The sequence below is a fragment of the Apodemus sylvaticus genome, chromosome 7 (assembly GCF_947179515.1).
Source record: "Apodemus sylvaticus chromosome 7, mApoSyl1.1, whole genome shotgun sequence".
NCBI classification, from domain to species: domain Eukaryota; kingdom Metazoa; phylum Chordata; class Mammalia; order Rodentia; family Muridae; genus Apodemus; species Apodemus sylvaticus.
Window position 1 is genome coordinate 73653026 of NC_067478.1, and position 23417 is coordinate 73676442.

At 39.7% G+C, this 23417-nt stretch overlaps 1 protein-coding gene across 2 annotated transcripts in view; it reads left to right on the forward strand.

The window, feature by feature from the left end:
• Etfa (electron transfer flavoprotein subunit alpha) overlaps positions 1–22934 on the forward strand; it is a 56710-nt gene extending 33776 nt beyond the window's left edge. Inside the window, exons 10-12 of one of the 2 annotated variants that reach the window (XM_052188291.1) lie at positions 12296–12361; positions 15545–15625; positions 21013–21203. In XM_052188291.1, coding sequence (XP_052044251.1) covers positions 12296–12361; positions 15545–15625; positions 21013–21111 — 246 coding nt within the window. In that variant the 3' untranslated portion in view covers positions 21112–21203. Of the gene's footprint in view, positions 1–12295; positions 12362–15544; positions 15626–21012; positions 21204–22702 lie in introns of those variants that run through there. The other variant, XM_052188292.1, reaches the window with a different exon arrangement.
• The last annotated feature ends 483 nt before the right edge of the window (positions 22935–23417 follow it).

The following is a 23417-nucleotide window of genomic DNA, read 5'->3' on the forward strand; positions in this document are numbered from 1 at the left end:
GGAACTCGTGCAGAAACCTCTGTCAAGAACTTAATAGAGACCATGAGGAAACACTGCTTCCTGGCTCACTCTGTACACTTTCTTATGCAATCCACAACCACCTGCCCAGGTGGGCACTGACCGTAGAGGGCTTTGCTCCTTCCATGGTAATCATCATTTAAGGAAATGTGCTACAGTATGCACACAGAAGATGTGGTAGAAACCATTCCTCAGCTGAGCAGCCCTGTTCCCCTGTGACTCTAGTTTGTTTTAATTTGACAAAAAACTATTAAGAGGACCCCACAGATTTCCTTTAATTTCTGAAGCACAATGATGCCTGATGTGTTTGCTTCTGAATTACTACTTAGATGTTCACATATACCTTATAGATTTTATACTTGTGATAGTTGATCATGGATACCGATGTGTTAAGAAAAAGCACCAATGCACAATTTTGGTTTTAATATCAGTAGCAACACATTATGTGGGTTCTTTATGCCTAGATTACTTTTCAGGATTAAAATGCCTGTGTAAATTCAGGCAGCTGTTTTTTCTTTGTTTGTTGATTTGCAGTATCCTATTACATGAATATATCACACTTGGCCCATTTTATAATATATATTTTATAGATGGCCTATATGTTAGGGATAGGGAGCTGTATTAACTCTTGAGTAGTGTCAGGGTAATTAGAAGCAAGGTGGTAGAAGGTCTCTCGGGTCCAAAGAAGAGATGATTGTTTTCTTAGCTCCTAAAGTGGAATTGGGAGCTAAGAAAACAATCTGGAATTAGTGGCTTTTAACCCTTGTCTAAAGCCTTGAATCAAAAAGTAATATGCAAAAGCATCTCAAAATGTATTTGTCTATGTTCTCTTTACTTGCAGTGATATAGTGTGGATATAATGTATGATCCTGTCTGGAGAGTGGCTAAGGGACAGCTGCTGAGTGGATTGATTAGTTTAACTTAGATTTTATAAGCACCTTAAATGCATACTCATGTAAATTCTTGATGTGGGTTGTTTATTTGGATAATGATAGTGATACTTGCATTGCAAAATGTACAAATTGAGGGTTTGGAATAGTAGCATGTGCTTCTAATCCTAGTACTTAGAAAATGGAGGCAGGATTATCAGGTTGTACATAATTCCAGGCCAGGATGGACTGCAAGACTCTTATCTTGTTTTGTGTTTGCTTTTCTTTAAAAAAAAAAAAAAGGATAAGAGGGGAGAGAGGAAGAAGGGAGAGAGAAAGAAGTATGGAAGGAAGAAAGATTTTATATGTGTGTATAATCTGTGTGTGTGTATGTTCCCACATGTATTAATACATAGGGTATACATCCTACATGTGTTTGCAGAGATCAGAAGATGTCTGTTTTTCTTCATTGGTCTTCATCTTAATATTTGAGACAGGTCTTCTCAACTGAATCTGGAGTTCCCCCTTGTCTGCTAGGTTGGCTAGCCAACAAGTATGGGATCTGCTGTTTCCAGTAACTGGCGCTAGGGTTACAGGGTGCACGGGCTGTGTCCAGATTTTACATGGGTACTTTGTGTTTGAATTTAGATACTCTCGCTTTTACAGGAAGTTCTCTTACCCACTGGTTCACCTCCCCAGCCCCTACAGATTCTTAGAAGATTCTGTTGTTTGAAATCATGAACAATCATTAAATCATTTCTCTGATATTTGTCAAGCTCATTGGTGTAAGTCTTGATGTATTTGGGAGTGGTTACTCTCTGGATTGCGCTCAGTGATCTGGTTGATTATGCTGAGCTGACCTTCCTAACCATCCAAACTCATTAGCATGTTGTAATCACTGTTGAGAATCTACTGTCTGTTGCCAGAGGCAGTATCTTAGTGCAGCATCTTAGTGTGTATGGATTACTTTGCCTATATTTTGATATTTTACTGACAAATTAACTTCCTTTTTATAATTCTGAGAATAAGTGAATAGAATCAAGATGACCAGATGAGTAAGCATTTAGGAGAATTTACCAAGACGGTACATTTTATTTCTGACCTTTGTTTTGAAATTTTGATAGTGTTGAAAAGTCAGTGTGGAAACAAACTTTTAGAGTTATTTGTATACAACTGGGAATGAGTTTATGGGATGGGCTGCCCTCTAACTTGCTAAAAAGCTAAGATTGACAACCGCTTTCATACTGCATTATCTAGCTTTGCTTTTAGCTCTAAAAGAACTGTGTTCACAAATTGATGTGCTTTTCCTTTGGGGTTGGTATAGAAGCATTAAATTGTACTAAAATATTCATATGTGAGTGCATTTGGCTGAAAGCAATTGATGTTCTGTCCCCAAGAGGACAAAGAGAAATGCTATGTGGACCCGCAGTCCAGAAAACACCCTAAGCATGCTTCTTAAAAAGTAATTACAAGGCCTGGATGATCAAAGCCCTTACAAGGAAGCTTAAGTGACAAAGAGAAGGTGCAGCATTTGTAGGCTGTGGTTTGCATGTATACGTTGTTCAGTTGTGCAGTTGCCAAAAATTAGCAGTCCTATTTATATCTTTGGTTTATTTTCTCAGCTAAAATTTATCAGGCTGACTTCTTTACAGTTATTCCAGAAGGCTTAGATTAGTGGAACTTTTTTTCCCCATTGCCATTTTATCATAGAAAGTTAAACTATTTAAATTTCAGAGACTATTATATGCATTCATCCCCCCTTTCTGTCCCATTTATCTGCTTAAAAGCTACTGAATGATAGATTGACATGTCTTGTACATAGTCAACCTAATTTAACAGCTGACATGAAAATCAATTAGAGTAGATAGCAAATCTACTTTAGCTATCTTGAAATGATTACTTGAAAGGGATAAAACTTGTAAATTTCTATTCTGAAAAATCAAAACAATGTAGTTTGCAGTCTATCATATAAAAATGAATTTAGTTGTTGTGTATGACTTCAATTTAATATTTGTGTATTTGAATGCCAAAGAATAAGATGCTGTACCATATAGAAATACAGCCAGTGGATCTAATACAATCAGTATTCAGATTTACTTTGAGGCCAAAGAAATATACACACATACACACACACACACACACCTGCACATGGAAAAAACCAGGTATGGTGCCATACCCCTGTAGTGCCACACCCTCACTTAGTAGACAGAGGCAGAAGGATAATACACTCAAGGCAAATTTAGGATGCATAGAGCTAGGTTATGGAGCAAGAGCAAGACCCTACCTATTTCAGGAAAATGAAATGAAAATGAAAAATAGTTAATAACTTAGTTTTACTATATATTGATATTACAAGACAAACAGCATTTTGGAAATAGTTCTCCCCACCACAGAGAACAAGGTGAGTATATGTTTCATTCCTTTGTGTGTATTGTTGAGGCAGGGTCTCCATGTCTTGCATTGGAGGCTTGAAGATCTTGATCTCAACTGTCAGTATCTACTGTTTGCCTTGAACTATAGCAGTTATCCTGCTTCTACCCCTGTACATGCTGTGTGATTGAAACCTGTAGCTAAAATAATACTAAAAACGATCAAGGACAAATTTTCTTTTGTTGTTTATATTCAATTTTCAGCCTGTTAATATTTGTAATGCCCTCATTAAAAGTTAAAATAAAAATAAATAAAACCCATAGAGGTTTGAGCCTAGCATGGTGGTGTCACCCTAGCAATTTGGAAGGTAATGGTGGGGCATCATGAGTTCATGACCAGCTTTCAGTATTTTGTAAGTCAGCTGATTGTGGAGAGGATGCCAGTTTCTGGGGCCTCTGGGAAGAGAAAGTGGGCTGTAAACCACTATGGGGAATTTTATATGAATTTAAGGGTTTGGAGAACCTGTGACCCTTATAAACACCAAGTCATGAAGCACCCACTCAGTGGCTTTGCTTCTAGACATTTTCCTATAATGATTATTTGGGACCAGATACTGACTTTATTGGTTGTTTTTTGTTGTTGGTTTTTTTGGGGGGCGGGTTGGAGGGGTTTTGTTTGTTTGTTTGTTTGTTTGGATTTGGTTTTTTGAGACAGGGTTTCTCTGTATAGCCCTGGCTGTCCTGGAACTCACCCTGTAGACTAGGCTGGCCTTGAACTCAGAAATCCACCTGCCTTTGCCTCCCAGAATGCTGGGATTACAGGCGTGCGCCACTACCGCCCAGCTGACTTTATTGATTGTTAACCAAAAAGTATCAGCTAGTTTTCAATGTAGGCTTCACAAATTAAATAAGCATCATTAGCATTAAAGATAGCAGTAACTTCAGAGTCTTGCCGCTTGTGTGGGTCAGGCTCATCTGACCTCATGTCCCAGGGGCTTTCTCTATGGTAGGTGCACTGTCTGCTGACTGCTGACTCCACTTGAAGCATATTATGGTACTGTGACCTCATTTAGTCATACATGGTATAGTAGGAAAAGAGTTGGCTTTAGAATCAGGGACTTAGGTTAAGAAGCCTATCTTTTGAGAGTATCGAGGGGTTGGTAGTGATGGATGAATGGGGAGAGGGTAGCCAAAGGGTATGAAGTTTCCTCTGGGGACCTAATTCCAGAATGATAATGGTGACTGTAATTAATATTAGTTTGGATACTTGAACTGTGTTGAGAGTACATTACAAAAAAAAATCTTCAGTGCTAGGAATCATGCCTAGAGCTTTGCACATGTAGGCATGAGTTAGTCCTCTGGCCCTGAGAGAATGGATCATGAGTATTCCACCTCTGAAGAAAAGAAAGGGAAAACATGGTAAGTGTGCTAGCCAGCTGGTTGTGGTAAACAGTACACAGTAGTATGTATACCACGGTGTTTCCACACAAATAGCTTATTTAAAAAAAATACTTTAATAAAGCTAGGAATAAAAATCTTGTCTTTTACTAGGTGGCTATAACTTCAGATAGCTCAATAAACCTGCCTAAGTCTGCTTTCTCTTATACAATGGGAATAGTTTCTTTCTTGTAGAGTTATTGTAAATCAGTTAAATAAAATAATCGACAGCATGAGTGCTGGCCTGTCACCAACAAAACATTTGTGTGATTGGCATACAGTCTTCAATCGCGGTCACCCTTGAAACAGTCTCAGTACAAGGTGTTAACCTGATGAGAAAAGTATGGTTGGGACAGAATTTCAGCTCTAAAGTGAGACTGAGTCCACTTTCCACTCATGTAGCATGTAGTCAGCCCCAACCCTGCCTGACAGTGTCGTAGGGGCAGAGAGCTGCTGGAGAGGGGCCACAGGGAGTCCTCTGCAGTCTGGGAGCCTCTTCCAAAAAGAAGTCTTAAACACAACTTGGCAAACAGAAGAAATAGTTTGGCTTTTTAAAATGAACAGCAGGAGGATGAAATATAGCAACGTTAATGCATAGGAGGCTTGCAATAATTAGAAAATATGGTTCAGTCAACCTATTCCTCAAAGATACATTCCTTATTTGCTGAGATAAATTCATTTCTAGCCTCACCTGGCGTGTAGCCTGTTTTCTGTTTAGCTGTAACAGTTGCTGCTTAGCCTCTGCTGAGACTATTGAGTAAAGAGCTGAGAAGTAATTGCCCTTCTGCAGGCTCTTGTCTCGGGCAGCATGGGGATTTTATTTTTGAGTGCACAACATTGGCTGTCTGTACTTACTGCATGAGAATGACTTGTGTAGTGTGGTTTAATTTTTTTTTTTTTTTTTTTTTGCTTTGGCAAAATGTAGTTTTTCATGTTCCTTCCTCCAACTATCTAGAGAGGGAGATTGTTGGTAGAAAAGGAATTTAAAACTTGATTAAATTTTAGAGTAGAAACAATACTGTGTTAGTTTTCTGTTCTGAATGCCCTAGATATAACCAATCTTGCTCATATCCATATTTCAGATAAACAAAAAAGTAAATGTTTAAATCTCTTCATTCTCCATTGTTTAAAGTAAGGCAGATCTGAAGTTGCCTCATGCGGAATCCTGTCCCAGTTCCAGGAAAAAAAAAAAGAATTAATGAGTTCATGTTATAAACTAATTTAATTTCAGCTTCATTCACACACACACACACACATTCATTCTCTCTCTCTCTCTCTCTCTCTCTCTCTCTCTCTCTGTTAAGGATTTGCATCAGAGTTCATCCCTGCTTCCTTGCAGCACCATTTAGGAATTTAGACAAAAATTCTAACTCAACTGTCTAATATGTTTGTAGCCATCCCTTTAGCTAAATCCCACATGTTGTGATACACTCTGCACTTTTTGAGTGTCACTTCAGGTATTTTTTTAATTTCCATGTTAGTTTTTTAATACTTTAGGTCCTTATTTTGAGGGCATACGATTTAAGGATAAAAGTCTTTAGATTCCACTAGACTATATGTATATAAAGTATATACATATATATACATATATGTATATAAAGACTTATATCTCGAGGAGATGAAATTCACAAATTGGAGAATTGCCTTTTAGAGTGTACTTTCTGTAGTAAGCCAGTAGAATTTTATCCACCTGTGTTTTTCCCACAGTGGTCCATGTTACCAGAATCCCAGTGTATATTGCTGGTTGGTTGGTTGAAACTCTTGTTGGCTCTTTCTGTGCTGCTCTGCTGCATGACTGGCCCCACTTTTTTGGAACCAAATAACAGCCATCAGTTCTGTCTCTAGACCATATCCCATAATGTCCTAGCAGAGCTTATGAAAACCTCCTCCTTAGTTTTTTCTGTTATTATTTTGGATTTGTAAGGTTTTGCCACTGGAAATATGGTTAGTCTAAATTGAGATTATATTATTAAAATTAGTTTCAGCTGTTTCCTTTTACCATCATACGACTGACTAAAAATTTTAAACATGTGACTTACAAGGTACCTATATTGAATATCTCTGTTTTAGGCTTAATAGTCTTAGGCTACAATCATTGTTGTAAGCAGGAGCCAGCTTTCCCTTTAGCCTCTGCACTCAGCTTCCCTGGACAAGCAGGGCTCAGATTACATCCCTTAAAGTTCCAGCTTGAGATGTGAATCAGTGATATTAATGCTTCCTACAGAGGCCAAACCTAACTGGTCATCAGGGTCCTTAGATTTCTGTGGAAGTACTCAGGCCTCCTTCAGTTGGCCTTACATGTATTGAGTTAGAACCATAAAAGCCGTGTGTTGGTTTGAAGGACTAAGAAGGGTCAGATGGACTGCAGAAGGGTGAACACAGTTATGCTCCCTCCTCCCCATCTGCTTCCTGCTCCAAAGGCCTTTATACTCCTCAGTGGCCAGTCAAGAACTGAGAGTTGACACTAGAGACCAGAACTGTCACTCTTTTTTGACCTTTTCCTTTATTATGAGTTTGCTTAAGCTGTGTTGTTAGACTGTACACTTCTTGAGGACCAGGGCAAAGAACTTGCAAGCTTTATGTTATTATAAGGTTCAACAACAACATCAATAGGAAAACCAGCCAAGCAAGTTGGGCAGATTGCTGAGTTGTAATGTGCTTGCTATGCAATCATGAGAACCTGACTCCAAGCTCCAGTGTCCATGTAAAGACCCCATGGGATGCTTCCTTTAAGTTGTTGGTCAGGGGAATGCCCCACCCCCACACAAAAACAGTTCAAGCTATTACCACTGTTGTGGGTTACCCACCAGAACTTAATGGTACAACCCTGATGTGGAAGATGTGACATACTTGGGTCACAGACGTGGAGAAATCAAGGTAGTACTAATCTGGAAGCTTCAGCCGTACTGGCTGGCTTTTATACTGTCAGAGGGTGCTATACAGGTTGACAGGAGAAAAATCATCAAGTCTTATGTAGAAAGCTATCTTAATGATTGGCCTGGCAAGATATGCATATTGGTACAGTAGTGTCATGAATATCATAGAGTGAGGAAAGGGGGTAATCAACCACTTTAAGGCCCACTCCATAGGACACAGCTCATGCCCTGATACTGTAATCTGGGTCAAAACCCATGGGAGGTCATAGGTCTTCTGGACATGATAAGGCTGTTCTTATGAATTCACAGTGGCTGTGGTTTCTTGCACAAGATCTGAACAAGATCAGGCCACTCAGGATTTCAGCATGGATGGGGGGGGGGTGTCCCACATGTACCTGAGGAGCTATTGGTAGTTGATGACTGTTCTTCAAGGATGAGGTCTCTGAAAGGCTAACCAGGCTCCAGTAAGTAGATGGTCCTGTAAGGCAGCACTAATTCGGCTTACTGTGATTTTTTTTTTTAAAGGAGAATATGGGAGAGTGGGAAGGATGTGATCAAAATACATTCTGTGATTATATGAGATAAATTTAAAAGGGATAAATTTAAAATATATGTGTAACACAAAACAAGCCATATGAAGCATTGTATACTTGCATTGCCAGTGCTGAGAAGGTCGAGATGGGATGATCCCTGAATCTTACTGTCCACCCAGCCTAGCCAAGTTGAAATTTAGCTCCAGGTTCAGTGAAAGAACTTGTCTCAAAGGGGAAGAAGATTGAAGAAAGCTCCCACTATTAACCTCTGGCCTGAGGCTGAATATATATACAGTAGAAAGAAAGAAAAAGCACCTAAGCATCCCCACTGAACTTTTCCTTGACCTGGGACACTTACATGTTTAGTGTGTCACAGAGGATTGGGGCTGCCTCACTTCATTCAGCTCCTTTGAATTATAAAAGTATCCTTCTCTCAAGTTCCTGTGCTGCCATCTGTTGGACAGTTATTGTAATAAAAGTATACATTAATAGTGACTGGCATAAATGGTGTCTTTCTCCAGAGCTGCTCAGTGTACAACCTGTTTAACTATACAGAGTAGTCCTAGGGCCACCTTAGAGTACTCCACCCAGATCCACCAGTGAAATTAGGAATTTAAGGTTTGAACAGATTTCAGACTGTGAGAGATGGCACATCTGTGTGCCTTGGGAAACCAGATACTTTGCTAAAGACTGAACCCTCAATAATAATCTTAACAATCCCAGTTTTAAGACAAGCAAGTGGCAGGGGCATAGAGAAGTTAAGTAACTGATTTGGATGTGAACAGTCTCGGGAGCCGGGGCTATTAACCCCAGCATGCTCTTCTGTGCTTGTCTGGAAGCAGCATCTGAGACTTGGTGTTTGGCATTCTGTCCAGTGAATTCAGCCCTTGAGTTCTTTGGATGGGTCTGTAGGTATAGGGTTTTGTTTTGTTTTGTTTAGCATGTGGGAAACATAAAAGTAGAGCTTTCCTTGGGGAAGGCTTATTGGTGCCATATCTCTCTCAGAACATTTTGGTCCTTCTCCTGTCCTTATAGCCTTATAGCGTCCCAACATAGCAACCATCCCACACTGCTGCCAGCCGCGGGGTGACTCGTGTGGCTCGCTCTTTCTCCACCTGCCCATCCTCCCTCCTCCCCCCTTCCCTTCCCTTCCCTTCCCTTCCCTTCCCTTCCCTTCCCTTCCCTCCCTTATTCCCTTCTGCCCCTTTTCCTTTTCCTACATTTACTAAGGCTCCTAGGATTAGCTTCAAGATGCCCCCTCCTCCTTCCAGGATGTTTCTGTCTCTAACCCCACTTCTTTGTGAACCTTAATTGCTGTTCTCCCTCCAACATCTCTCATTTTCTCTCCCAGTTATTTTACTGATTTAGAAGGAAAGTGCCTTAGGGCAGGGATTGCCTTGTGTTGTGAAGTCAGTATCTGAAGTGCTCCATAAATTAGCATCTGTAGAGTTTTGTACATACTAATTATTATTATTGAAACACAGAAAAATGCTTTCTGAAGCCAGAGGAAGCATCCTTGGATATTAGTCTAATTGCCTGGACATGTTTTTAAAAGGAAGAAGAAAGCTTCTCTTCCTGCCTGAGAGCCACAGGACTCAGTACAGCAGCCTGAAGCCCCAGCTCCTCCTGAGCTCTTATTTCAGTGTTTTTGTTTTTACTCAGAGAACCAGTTTTTAAGACAAGAAAATAAAGTCCCATTCATTGGTCACGAGGATCCATTAGGTTGTTGATTATAGAGGAGTTGTTCCGTAACCTGAAGTAGCTGCCTTGAGTTGGCTTTGGCCAAAACTTGTTGTCTCCTTGGTACATGTATGGCCAAAGGCAATGGGATTCATTTATGGGAGGCAGAAGCTGAAAGTAGACTTATGGTATACTCATATTTACTGCCAGAATGAACTAACATTTTTATTACCATTTCATGCTACAAATGGAGCTTTTAAGACATGTTGAATTTTAATTTGTATGTCAAAAAGAGTCATTTATAGGACTATTGATCCATTCCAATGCTTGCTTTGAGAGTCTACCTAGAAGAGTGATCAGGAAGAGTGACTAGTGAGATACTTTCTATCTGAATTATTTGCTTTAACATCATTACATCAGCTGGGTGTGGTAACAGATGCTTCAGTCCAGGTGTGCAAGTACTGGTATATTCAGGACAGAACATGTGTTAGCTGTTTAGCTTCATTTTCTATAGTAGACTTGTCATCCCAAAATCAAAATCTTTAAGGCAGATTGCTTTTGCTGTCTGCAGGTTTGAGGAAAGGAGGCATACCTCCTGTGTCACATTGACAGTACTATTTTTTTTTTTACAACTGATAGTTATGGTCTATTTTATAAGAATAACTTGGGGATGCCCGGCAGTGGTGGCACACACCTTTAATCCCAGCACTTGGGAGTCAGAAGCAGGCAGATTTCTGAGTTCGAGACCGGCCTGGTCTATAGAGTGAGTTCCCGGAAAGCCAGGGCTATACAGAGAAACCCTGTCTCGGAACCCCCCCCCCCAAAAAAAAAAAAGAAAAAAGAAAGAAAGAATAACTTGGGGGAAAATCTAGTATACTGTCTCAGAAAATAAGCTTAGCTCCTTTAAACTTGATTAACTCACTGGAGACAAGACTGCTCCAAGTTACATGGAGGCGCTGTGCTGTTTTAGAAGCACTTGGGCACTTTAGGCTCTTAAAAAGAAGGCTCATGGTTATGCTAGCAACATGCTAGAGGGAGCTGTAACAGAATTGAAGATCTCTGCTTATGGTGTTCAGTTCTGGTTACTCTTCAGAGTATCCTGGAAAAGCACCAGTAGACTGAGACCCCAGGAGAGAAGATGACCTGTGCATGTGCATATATGCCTACGCGTTATGAAGTATAACACTGAAGGACTGTATTACTCCTATATCCCAGCTGAGTGGTCTTTGATACAGTGAGCAGTTGTTAGATTAGATCATAAGCAATTGAAAAATGAGGTAAGACCACTTGACATTGCCAGTGGCTTTGAAGTGTTTGCCTTGTAATAAAGTGTGTATGTTACTCACCCCAAAATAGTGACATTCTGGTTACGTGGTCAGTGCTCCTCCCACCCAAGCCAGGGCATGCCAGGTTATGGGTGGGAAAAGGTTCTTAGTTGAAGTTTTAATTATACTTAGTAGACAAATTATACTTAGTAGAACAGCTAAGCTCTTGTAATTAAGTGCATGTTAAATCACTCTTCCACCATGATAGTTTAATTTTCAAATATTGGTACTTTAAAATTTTCTTAGATAAGGGGATAGAACAGCACTTGACTATGATTTTCTTGTAATCGTTGAGGCAGAGGGTCGGGAAGAGGTGCAAAAGCCATCATTACTCAGAAAATCCCATGTGGGAGCCTTTGTGTTGTGTTCTGGAAAGCCTCACCCAGTGCTGTTAAGAAGTTTGTTGTGTGCCTGTACACACCCATCCTTCCACCCATCTGTCTGAACACAGGCAAACTTAGAACCTCTTGACACTAATTTGTATTTCTGGCCTTTATGAATAGGAAGTTTAATAAGTATTTCCTAATTACCATTTTTACAATTATCCTTTTGTGAGAAAGCAAATAAGCAAAAAACAAATCTATTTTAATACATTTGACTGTGTGTTTATATGTTAATATAAATGTGTCCATGCTGCAAATGGGTAGATACAACATATGTGAGTTGCATGGTGATACCCAAGTGAGTGCCATAGGCTCCAGTATGAAACTGGGCTGGTTGCTGTGAGATGCTGAGTGGTGTTTGGTGCATTATAAACGCTCAGTACATGGATTCATGTGTTTTTATACCACCCCTACTGTAGGAACCCACTAGACAAAAATTGGAGAAGAAAAGCATGATTTAAGTGGTGCCTGCTGGGTAATTAATTTCACATATCTTTTGCATAAGACTTAAATTGCTAATAGTATATACACTTTATAAACTATTATATGGCTGCATAGATGGTAGCATGCTAACCTAGCATGCACAAAGCCGTATTGAACACAGATTCATTTGCAGCACTTCATAAACCAGGTGCGACGCATGCCTATAATACCAGCACTTGGGAAGCAGAGGCAAGAGGATTAGAATTTCAAGGTCATCTTCAACTAGATAGTGAGTTTGAGACAGCCTAGGACAACTAAGACTTCTGCCTCAAAAGTGTTATATAATATAAATGCATATTAATAATGTGGTCTCTTGTTTCAGGAACTTTATATTGCTGTTGGAATATCTGGAGCCATCCAACATTTAGCTGGGATGAAGGACAGCAAGGTAATTCTGTGCTAATAATTAGGGTGCTAAGAGGAAAAGCTTTCACATTTTATATATATGTAATTAATGTGTGCACTTGAACACTTCACATTAACATAGAAACTGAGAGACTAAATTTGCTATCTCCTGCCTTAAGTGTACTGTTAGGGTGAAGGGCCCCTCATCACAAGGCACAACTTAACCTAAGCTTTGTTACTATGTGCTGGGCCCTGGCTGCCTGTGCCTCAGTTTCTTTGTTTGCCAAATGTGGGTGTTAGGTGATTATCAATGTTCATTCCAGCTCTGATGCTCTGTGGTAGAGTATGCGAGACTCAAGCAACTTGAGAAGGTCTGATCCCTGATTCTCTTGTCTGCTTCATGCCGTGCCCTATCAGAACTGCCCTCTTCTGGGTTATTAGCAATGTGTGAATGACACATTTTGTGTTAGGGCAGCAATTCTCAATCTGTGGCTGGAGACCCCTTTGGGGCATATCAGATATTTACATTACAATTCATAACAGTAGCAAAATTATAGTGATGAAATGACAGAGAAAATATTTTTGTGATTGGGAGTCACCACAACATGAGGAATTGTATTAAAGAGTCGCAGTGCTAGGAAGGTTGAGAACCATTGGGTTAGACTATCAGGCCATCTTTATACCTTTGTGATTGTTGATGGTTCACTGTGTAGTCAAAATTTGATTTTTAACTCACTACTTGGACTATATCTGTAATAACTCTGAACATATATTTCAGAGTATGACATATTAACTCATGCATAGCAATTTACAGTTTGAATTATGAACTTACCTTTCATGAAGACAGAGATGGATTTGAAACCATGCATTTATCTATTCAGATGGAAGGTGAATATAAAGATGATAAAACTTTTAACAGGCTTAAGTTCTAACTTGAAGAAATACATGAACTGTCTCCTTGTAGCTTCTAAATGAATTGGTTCAGATCCAGTCAGATTTCACAGTTGGATGGCAGGTTTCTTTACTGGGCTCTGAAAAACAGCAGTGCCACCGGGGAAAATGTGGCTTACACACTAACATGCACGCTCACACACCAAAACCTCTTCAATACCAGAAATACTTAAAAATACCTAGAATAATTCTAACATGTCTAGAATACTGGACACATATAAAGGATTACCTGTGCCAAGAAGACCCTGGTGAATATTCCCGTCCCCTGGACTGGTTGTTGAGGGAAATCAAACAGACTTACTAGTGTATGTCTAAGCAGGCTGGGAACAGCTGAAATGTGGAGGTCAGAACTGGGGAGTAAGTTGTCACAATAAATGATGACATCTCTTTACCCAGTGAACAGATACACAATTAAATGATTAAAAGAATAAAAGTTAATCTAGCAGATGTGACAGCACACACTTTCAGTCCCACAACCAGGGAGGCTAAGACAGGGAGATCATCAAGTCAAGGCTAGCCTGGTCTATAGCCTTACACAAAAAAAAAAAGAAAAGAAAGAAAGGAAGGAAGGAAGAAAGGAAGAAAGAAAGAAAAGGAAAAAAAGTAGAAAAAGAAAAAAATTCAGCGATGGTGGCGCACGCCTTTAATCCCAGCACTTGGGAGGCAGAGGCAGGCAGATTTCTGAGTTTGAGGACAGCCAGGGCTACACAGAGAAACCCTGTCTCGGAAAAAAAAAAATTAGAGAGATAGAGAGAAATTCAACTATTATTATATCTGTCTTATGTGGGAGCCAATGATTTCTGTTGATAATTTTGATTAAATTCTAAAATAGAATATTAGAATGGCTTGTCTATGAACTACAGTTTTAATTAACATGATAGTATAACATAAGATTTTATTATTGTAACAAATTATTCAATATACTGAACTATATATACATAGTGATAGTTCAGTAGAGTAGTTTAATACAATGTGTCCATTTAAAAATAGGAGGAAAGCTTGAATTTACAAGGAGCTATTGAGAGCAAATAAAGCAGTTTTACAGTTGATAATCTCACAAATCTATTTCAGTAATCCAGAAAAGTATACCCATCCACTCTTTTTAATATCATTGTGGTTCCTAGCCCATCGTTATGTGCTCTTTCTTTTAAAATAACTTTTATGTAGTAGGATGGAAAGCTTTCAGATGATTAAACTGTCAGATGTTTGACTAGGTGGCCTCCAAGAGAATCGTTAACCGTCATCAATTAAATAAATCTTTACTTCTAGCTATGAATCCAAGTACACATTCCCAGAAGAGAAGCACCGCAATGAAAATGGGCCTGTGAGGCAGCACATTTGTCCTTACAAGTTTAGATTTAAGACTCACATGTGAAACCCGTGTATTGTCTTTGAGCTAGCCATCATCAAGGCTATGCTGATCTCCAAACTCAGTTATTCTGGCATGTTCTACTGCCCCTCTCAGGAACCCTATTAGGGGAATTAGACATGTTCTGAAGCCTTTATTTTAGGTCAGACTATAACAAAATAAAACCAGTGTGTTTCTCAAGATACAATGATAAGTAGTTAGAAATTCCACTTTGCCTCTAGAGAACTGAAATATAATCTACTATTCATTAAAACAATACTACATTTGAGTCACAACTCTAACTTTACTTATTGCAGTAGTGTTCAAAACAACTATGGGAAATACCAAACCATTTTCCCTATTATATAAGTAACCTCCACAGCCTTTCGTAGTTAAGAATGCATCTGTAGGAGGTCTTGTTTGTTTTATTACATGTATTTGCCACATACATGAGGGCTTTAAAGTTTGTTTAAATTCTCCTTCAGTAGCAGGTTGACATGATAAATGGCTTATATTTATCAGGCTTTAGGCCCAGGATGATTTTAGAATAATAAATTGAATACAATATATAAGAAACAAAAGTTGACAAACATTATAATTTGGTGTATAGATTTGTTACTATTTTATCTAAAAAAAATCAACCTTTTTTTTCCACTTAAGTCAAGAAAGAATTTCAAGAAGATAATAATTTTAAACTCTTTACCCTGAGATAGCCTTAGTGGTAGATATTTTACTATAATATAACCCAAAAACTTCTGTAACACACACACAAACACACACACAAAATATTGGCATAGAATTTCCAAATTTGTCTTGTGAATATTTAAATGATATTATAATATTGTAACAGGGAGATTAAAACAGAACCACCAAACAGTCTGGTATGTTTTCTTAATGAAAGTCCAACTCTGTATTTTCATTTCACAGACAATTGTGGCTATTAACAAAGACCCAGAAGCTCCAATTTTCCAAGTGGCAGATTATGGAATAGTCGCAGATTTATTTAAGGTAAGCTAGTCTTGAGAGGGATTGATATTATCAACATTGTCATCCAGTGGATTTTTCAAGAATGAAAAGAGAGACAAAAATGTGTACTGTGTGTCTGTGTACATGCTGTTAATATATTTTATAATTATATCCTACTGAAAATGTAATCTCCCTAACAGCTTTGTGATATTCAACATAACTTCTTTCAAAGAAATCCAAATTGTAAGATTTCCACGGGGCTTTTGGCATTTCACATACTAAATCAGCACAGTGTAAAGTCGCTGTAGAACCGAGGACGGTGCATTTGGTAGATACACTAAAGAAATGACCATCAAGCCCTTCATTCAGAGATTGCTAGGATTGGGAGGAGTTGGCACTCAGGTCTAGTATAACTGGCTGAGCAAGAATGTTTTGTTTACTGAGTTTGAAAGTTAAAGTCTTTCTCTTGTGATGGTTTTAAGGAAAACATGTTTTCCCCCATTTTAAGCACATCATTTGTGAATGTTCTTACCCTACTACTCCATGTGTGTTTGCCTTCCTCAAGAGAAAGACTACTTTAGACATATAAACTTATTTAGCAAATTAGAGTTGATGAAATGTAGTTGGCCACACTTAAAGATACATAGCTCATGCTTGGCCCAGCCTGCTCTTGTTGCCCTGACCTGTCTGCAGAATCACTTATGTAGACGTCGACACTGAAAATAGCATTCAGCCCTGGGAGGAATAGGTTTGCAGGAATAGGAAACCCTGACATGGAGCTACCTCAAGAGAATACAAGGCACATTGGAAAGACTGAAGCCTGAGAATAGAGACGGCACAGTTCCCAGCAAGAGGACTGACGCAGGGCAGTGAAGAGTGGATGGAGAACTTCAACTACTCAGGGACACTCCTGTTGGCTCAGACTGCACAGAAAAATGAGGAGGCTGCTCTCATTCAACATAAGTCATCCTTCCACTCAGGGCCCTCTAAAGGGCCTAGGCTTTGTCTTGAGAAGAATATAACCTTACTTCAGTGATGCTGAGGTTCTATGTGTGTAGGTCAGCTGCTCCTTTCTGACCTAGGTGTGTAATTGTTAGGGGAGTTGTTTAGCCACTGAGATGTCTTGGTGAGAGAAGAAGCTGGTGTGAAAAGAAGGGACAGTGGTGTGTGTGTGTGTGTGTTTATGCATTACTGAGTCTTACAAATGCTAGGCAACTGTAAGACTCAGTAATACCACTGAGCTATACTCCCAGGCCTGCAAAAGAGAAAATGTCACTTTGCAGCTTATAGCTTCACAGGTTTTGAATTAGGACACAAGTGGAGTTGCTGTGATGTACCAAGGGCTTCAGTTCAGATCCCGTCCTGTCTTGAGACTAGATTATCTTAGCCAAATCAGTCTTGCTGAATGCCACCTTCATCATAAGTGTAGCAATTACTATACTGCCTACTTAAAAAAGCAGTAAAAATTGCAATTCTACTGTATCTGCTGCAGTCTATAATAAATATTAGCCTATTTGTATTTTCTTCTGTTCTGATACATAGTAGCTGTTCAAAGTAATTGGTAAATATTATAAAAAGTATTGGAATGACCTGACCTCTTTAAGTATAATGGTTTTATTAATTTAAAAAATTCTCATACCGAAAAGATTACCCTTTTAGAATGTAGCATTCAGGGCTGAAGAGATGGCTCAGCGCATACTGCTCTCGTGAAGGCTGAGTTTGGTTCCCAACATTCACAATAGGCAGCTTACAACCCTTGAACTCCAATTGCAGAGGATCCAGCACTCTCTGGTCTGTGTGAGCACCTGCATTCACACACACAGACCTCCACAGACATGCAATTTAGATAGTTTTTCGTATCTTTAAAATGTATAATTAGGGCCAGCAAGATGCCGTAACAGGTAAAGGCACCTGCTGCCTTACCTGACAAGTTGATCTCTAGGATTCAGATGGTAGAAGAAAAGAACACGTGTTATACCTGCCCCACAAAATTATCATCACTGCATACATAATCATGCATGCACATGCATCCACATGCTTATACATGAGTAACTATAGATAAAATACATAATACACTGGTAGTCTATTCATGCTATAATACTAACCTGATGTTAATATAATTGTATCCCACTGCAGAGAAGCCCTGTACCCACAATCTCTGTGCAGACACTCCCCAGATCTACCTCTGTTCCACAGACTTGCCCATCCCGGCCTCTTTGTACAACTGAAATTATTAATATTGTGCTCTTTCTGGCTATATTCCCTGAGCTTATGGTTCAGGTTTCAGCTATGCCATAGCACATTTCAGTATTCAGTTCTTTCTCTTGACAAACAGTGTCTATCGCTGAAATAAGCCACGTGTTTGTTTAGTTGTTTCTGCTTTTTTGTAACTGAATAGTGATGCTGTGAGCATCAGCGTTAGATTTCTATACAGACAGGAGTATGTATTTCTTTGGAGTTCTTTTCTCAGTTTGGGTTGATGTAGAAGTCTGTTTGCTCTCACGGCCACTGTGCCAGCCCACATTCCCACTGGAAGGAGAGGGGCTCCAGGTTTTCCGTACATTCACCAGCATGTCGCTGCCTGTCCTCCTGATTATGCAGTCCTCGTGGATTTCAAGCAGCATCATATGGTTTTGATTGGTATTTTCCTGATAGCTGATGATGCTGACTATCTTTTTGTATTCTTATCATCCATTTACATATTTTCTCTGTAGAAATTACTCTTGTGTTTTTAAATTTTTCTGCTGTTTTGTTCTTGAATTATAAGTGATATTAGTACTGGTATTGATATTGGTACTGTATTGATATTGGTAAGCTGATCAGGAGTGATTTCCAGTGTGGTCTCATTCTTTTTTTTTTTAAATATGTTTTAGTAATTTCAACTACAATTTTTACATGAACTTTATTAATGAAGAAAATATATAAGTAGCATATAATAATCACATTTAAAAATAACCGTTTTTTAATTTTTTTGAATATTTTTTTTATTTACATTCCAAATGTTATCCCCTTTCCCGGTCCCCCCTCCCTGAAACTCCCTATCCCATCCCCTTCCCCTTGCTTCTATAAGGGTGTCTACCCACCCACCCACCCACTCCCACCTCCCCACTCTGGCATTCCCCTGCACTGGGCATCCAGCCTTCACAGGACCAAGGGCCTCTTCTCCCTTTGATGCCCTACATCCTCTGCTACATATGCAGCTAGAGCCATGGGTCCCTCCATGTGTACTCTTTGGAGCTTAGTCCCTGGGAGCCCTGGGGGTACTGGTTGGTTAATATTATTGTTCTTCCTATGAGGTTGCAAACCCCTTCAGCTCCTTCAGTCCTTTCTCTAACTCCTCCATTGGGGACCCCATGCTCAGTCCAATGGCTCAGACACTGTGAGCATCTGCCTCTGTACTTGTCAGGCTCTGGCAGGGCCTCTCAGGAGACAGCTAGATCAGGTGCCTGTCAGCATGCACTTCTTGGCATCCACGATAGTGTCTGGGTTTGGTGACTGTATATGGCATGGATCCCCAGGTGGGGCAGTCTCTAGATGGCCTGCTCCACACTTTGTCTCTGTATTTCCTCCTGTGAATATTTTTCCCCTTTATAAGAAGGACTGAAGCACCCACACTTTGGTCTTCCTTCTTCTTGAGCTTCATGTGGTCTATGAATTGTATCTTGGGTATTCCAAACCTTTGGGCTAATATCCACTTATCATTGAGTACATACCATGTGTGTCCTTTTGTGACTGGGTTACCTCACTCAGGATGATATTTTCTAGCTCCATCCATTTGCCTAAGAATTTCATGAATTCATTGTTTTTAATAGCTGAATAGTAGTACTCCATTGTGTAGATATACCACATTTTCTGTATCCATTACTCTGTTGAAGGACATCTGGGTTCTTTCCAGTGTGGTCTCATTCTAAGGCACCTTTTCACTTTCATGAGAGTATAAACATTTTACATTTTAAGTCTTCATTAGTTCTTTTTTCCTTCCTTCCTTCTTTCCTTCCTTCCTTCTTTCCTTCCTTCCTTCCTTTCTTTTTTTTTTTTTTTTGCTTGTTTATAAATCTTTTGTTGCCTATGCTTTAAGTGGTTTACCTAAGAAAACTTTTTCCTATTGGACTTCAATAGGAAATTAATCCCTGCTTTTATTTTCTTTGCATGTACATAGAGCAGAATTGCCTGGTCCTGGTAATTCCTTCTTAGCTTTTTTAAAGATCTTCTAGACTGCTTACACAGAGAATGCACTGTTTCACATTCTTGTTGGCAATGTATAAGGCTTCCCCCACAGCCTCACCAGCTCTTAACTGTTTTCTGTTCTTTTAATTAGAGCCGTCCTAGGGATGAAGTAATGCCTCAGTTGCAGGTTTATATTTCATCAGTAACTGATAATGTTAAGGAGATTGAAGCACATGATGCTTATTCAACATTTCTATCCACACCCCTTTTTTCTTTCTTTCTTTCTCCCCCTTTTTTCAGTGCATTTTAGGCAAGTACTCTCCTTGGATACTAAGCCATAGCCAAAGTCTTTGGTTAGGTTGTTTGTCTTTTTGTTGGCTTGTAGTTCTTTCCATTTCAATACAAAGTCCTTATCAAATATGTGATTTCCAAATATTTCTTCCCACTGAATAAAGTTTTGGTGGTTTGGTTTGGTTTGGTTTGGTTTGGTTTGGTTTGGTTTGGTTTGGTTTGGTTTGGTTTGACTGGTTGGTTTTTGAGGCAGTATCTCACTTTGTTGACCTGGCTGGCCTACATACAACTCACTATGTAGAATAGGCTGAGCTCTACAGAGATCTGCCTGGCTCTGCCTCCCAAGTGCTGTGATAAAAGGTAATATTACTATGTCCAACTTTATTTTAACTTTTTGGTAATATCAGATATACGAATGTTCTTAATTTTGGTGAAGTCTAGTCTGCTTATTGTCTTCCTTTTATTACTTGGGGTTTTGTTATTATATCTGTTGATGGCCAACCTAAAGTAATGAAGATTTACTCTTAGGCTTTCTTCTAACAGCTTCATAGTTAAAGTCATCCTTTTTGAGTAGACTTGTGTGTATGGTGTTTTTCCATGTGGATATCTCTGTCTGCTCTGCTCTGTATATTGAAGAGACCACAGTGTCCCCATGGGCAGACCTGGCATGCCCTATCTTCCACTACATCCTCTGTATTCTCTGCTCCGTCTTGAACCCGCAGGATTTACTGCTGTTGGCTCCTCTCTCCCTTGGTCCCTGCCCCTTCCTCAACCAAACTTTGTTTCTCCTCTAGGATGATGTCCTCAATTTTCCTTTGCTACATTGGTCTCTTCTTTCTTGAGAATTCCAGAATTTATAGCACATAACGCTGTTGTCTCTTTCTTCTACATTCTGGTATAAGATGACCACATTTAATCTGTAGTAATAGAATTGCTCAACAAACTCAATATGCAGTTGGTTGGCTTTTCAGAATATCTATGGAGCTGAACAGCCATCACTTAATCCAGTACATGTCAGCACACTGAAGAGGAATTCCTTACCCAGAGACTTCTTCACTTCCCCAAGGTGAAGACGTTCATCATGTTTATGGCAGCAGACTGCCTTCTTTTTAAATTCAAGTCTCCTTTGATGTGTCCTTCCTATGCAGAGCTGGTTACCTCTACAATATCTAAAGGAAAATAAAAATAAGAATCCAGGTCTTTCAGCCTTTATACTTAGTATTTTCCCCCTAAAGGATTATATAGAGTCTTTGTAAAGTCTGTTGTTGGTTTAAATCGCTTTAAGATTAATAAATGATGGCAGAGAAAATCCCCTTGATTCTGTTGTGGGGAGTGTGGAGAGGGCATTCTGGAGGGTAGTTTCGTTTTGTGTTTTGTTTTGTTATCAGTGTTTGATCTCATAGGGAAAGATGTTGTGCTATGGCGTGTTTTTCATGAAACACGCTGGTCCCACGTGAGGCTCCGGGAGCGTGTCAGACCTGCGACTGGCATGAGCTCATGCTCCCTCCACCGAGGAAAGCCAGGGGAAGTGGTGCCAGCACTTAGTGCTGCCCTGAGCGATGCCTTCTGGCTCCATGGTAAACACAGGCCTTTTAATAGGCTGGAGACAAAGTGACATTCGGAAGAAACAACATGTCGACAATTTACTTAATAAATTTTGTAGGAACACATTATTTCCACCTGGTGGAAATGTAGCTCTCTTAAATAATTGAGAGGCTGCATTCATCAGTGTAATGGTCAACGAAGATCTCTGTGAGCTAGGGCAGCCCACAGCCCTTTGCAGGACTGAGTAATTGATATTTTACACAAGTGGCCCAGCTAGTATGCAGAATGTGTGTGGGTCATCCCATAGTAGCACTCTCTGCTCCTGGCTGTCCAAACAGTGAGGGAACATCAGACTCTAGCTAGCTGCAGCCACTGTCCTGACAAGACAGGGCTGCAGCTAGCTGTTTAGAATAGGCATCGGCACAGAACCTGGATTCTAATGAAAAACAATGACACAGAATGTTCAGTTAATTTGGATGTACCATCTGATGGTAACACGTGTTGAGAAAGCCAACAAAATGTTTGTGAAGAGTGCAGTGCAGGAATGAGAAAGAGGTGCTCGAGGAAGTGACAGTTGTGAATAGTGACACTTTGTGCAGACTTGAAGGAAATTGAGATGCACAGGGAAGGAAGGAAGGATACTGGGAATGCAGAGGAAAGAAGGAAGGATGCTAGGAATACGGAGGAAAGAAGGAAGGATGCTGGGAATACAGAGGAAAGAAGGAAGGATGCTGGGAATGTAGAGGAAAGAAGGAAGGATGCTGGGAATGCAGAGGAAAGAAGGAAGGATGCTGGGAATACAGAGGAAAGAAGGTCTCACTGCTCTGAGGCCTGGAGAGGAAAAACAGTCTCCTGCTAAAAGTATTTCCAGTGATGTCTGGGCAGAAGTTGGCTCTCACCCCCACAGCCTGTGTTCTTCATGCTCTCCTTACGGAGGGTTTGCCTTCCATGAGGAGGGAGAGAGCGAGTGAGCAGGGAGTACATGTGCCTGAATGGCACTTATTGCTCAACAGAGATCTGCCACGATTTTAGCCTGTGACCCCCCCAAAGCTAATGGCCCTATCTCAGGGAGGGCTCAATTTAACTACTGTTTTGGTTTTCTTGTTTGTTTTGCAGGTGGTTCCTGAAATGACAGAAATACTGAAGAAAAAATAACTCAAAATCATATCTTAAGGAAACTGTCAAAAGTATTCAGCTGAAATCATAGAAATTTATAATCTGAAGAAAGAAAATATGCTAACAGCAGCTAGAATACCTTAATCAATTATTATATTCCTTTTTAATTTTTTGTGGTTCCAAACAATTATTTTTTGACATTTTATAATTCTGAAATAAAAAATATAATCAAGTTTTGTCATCCTTTAAAATTACTATCAGAAACATGCCTAGCTTCTTAATTAAAGAACAAATTGAAGAAAGAGAATAAAATTCAGTTCTTGGCAGATGTGGTGGCATTCACCTTTAATTCCAGCACCCCGGAGGCAAATGGATATTTGAGACCTCCAAACTAGCCTAGTTTACATAGCAAGTGCCTGGACAAACAGGATTGCATAGTTAGGTCTGTGTCAGGTCTCATCACCATCACCATCACTTACCTCCTCACTTGTCTTAGTCATGGGTGTTGTTTATTTCAGGCAAGATTGTAAGCATGGAAGCCCTCATAGCCTGATCACCCTAATATAATTGTTGAATGCCATATCCCAAAAGATATGGGCTGGATTGGCAAATTCAGAGCTGCAAAAGTCTGACCTCAAAGTGTGAATGTTCAGAAACAGTCTAGTCTTCAGAAAAACAGCCAATGTGACAAAGCAAACCTAACTTGAGCCTGACC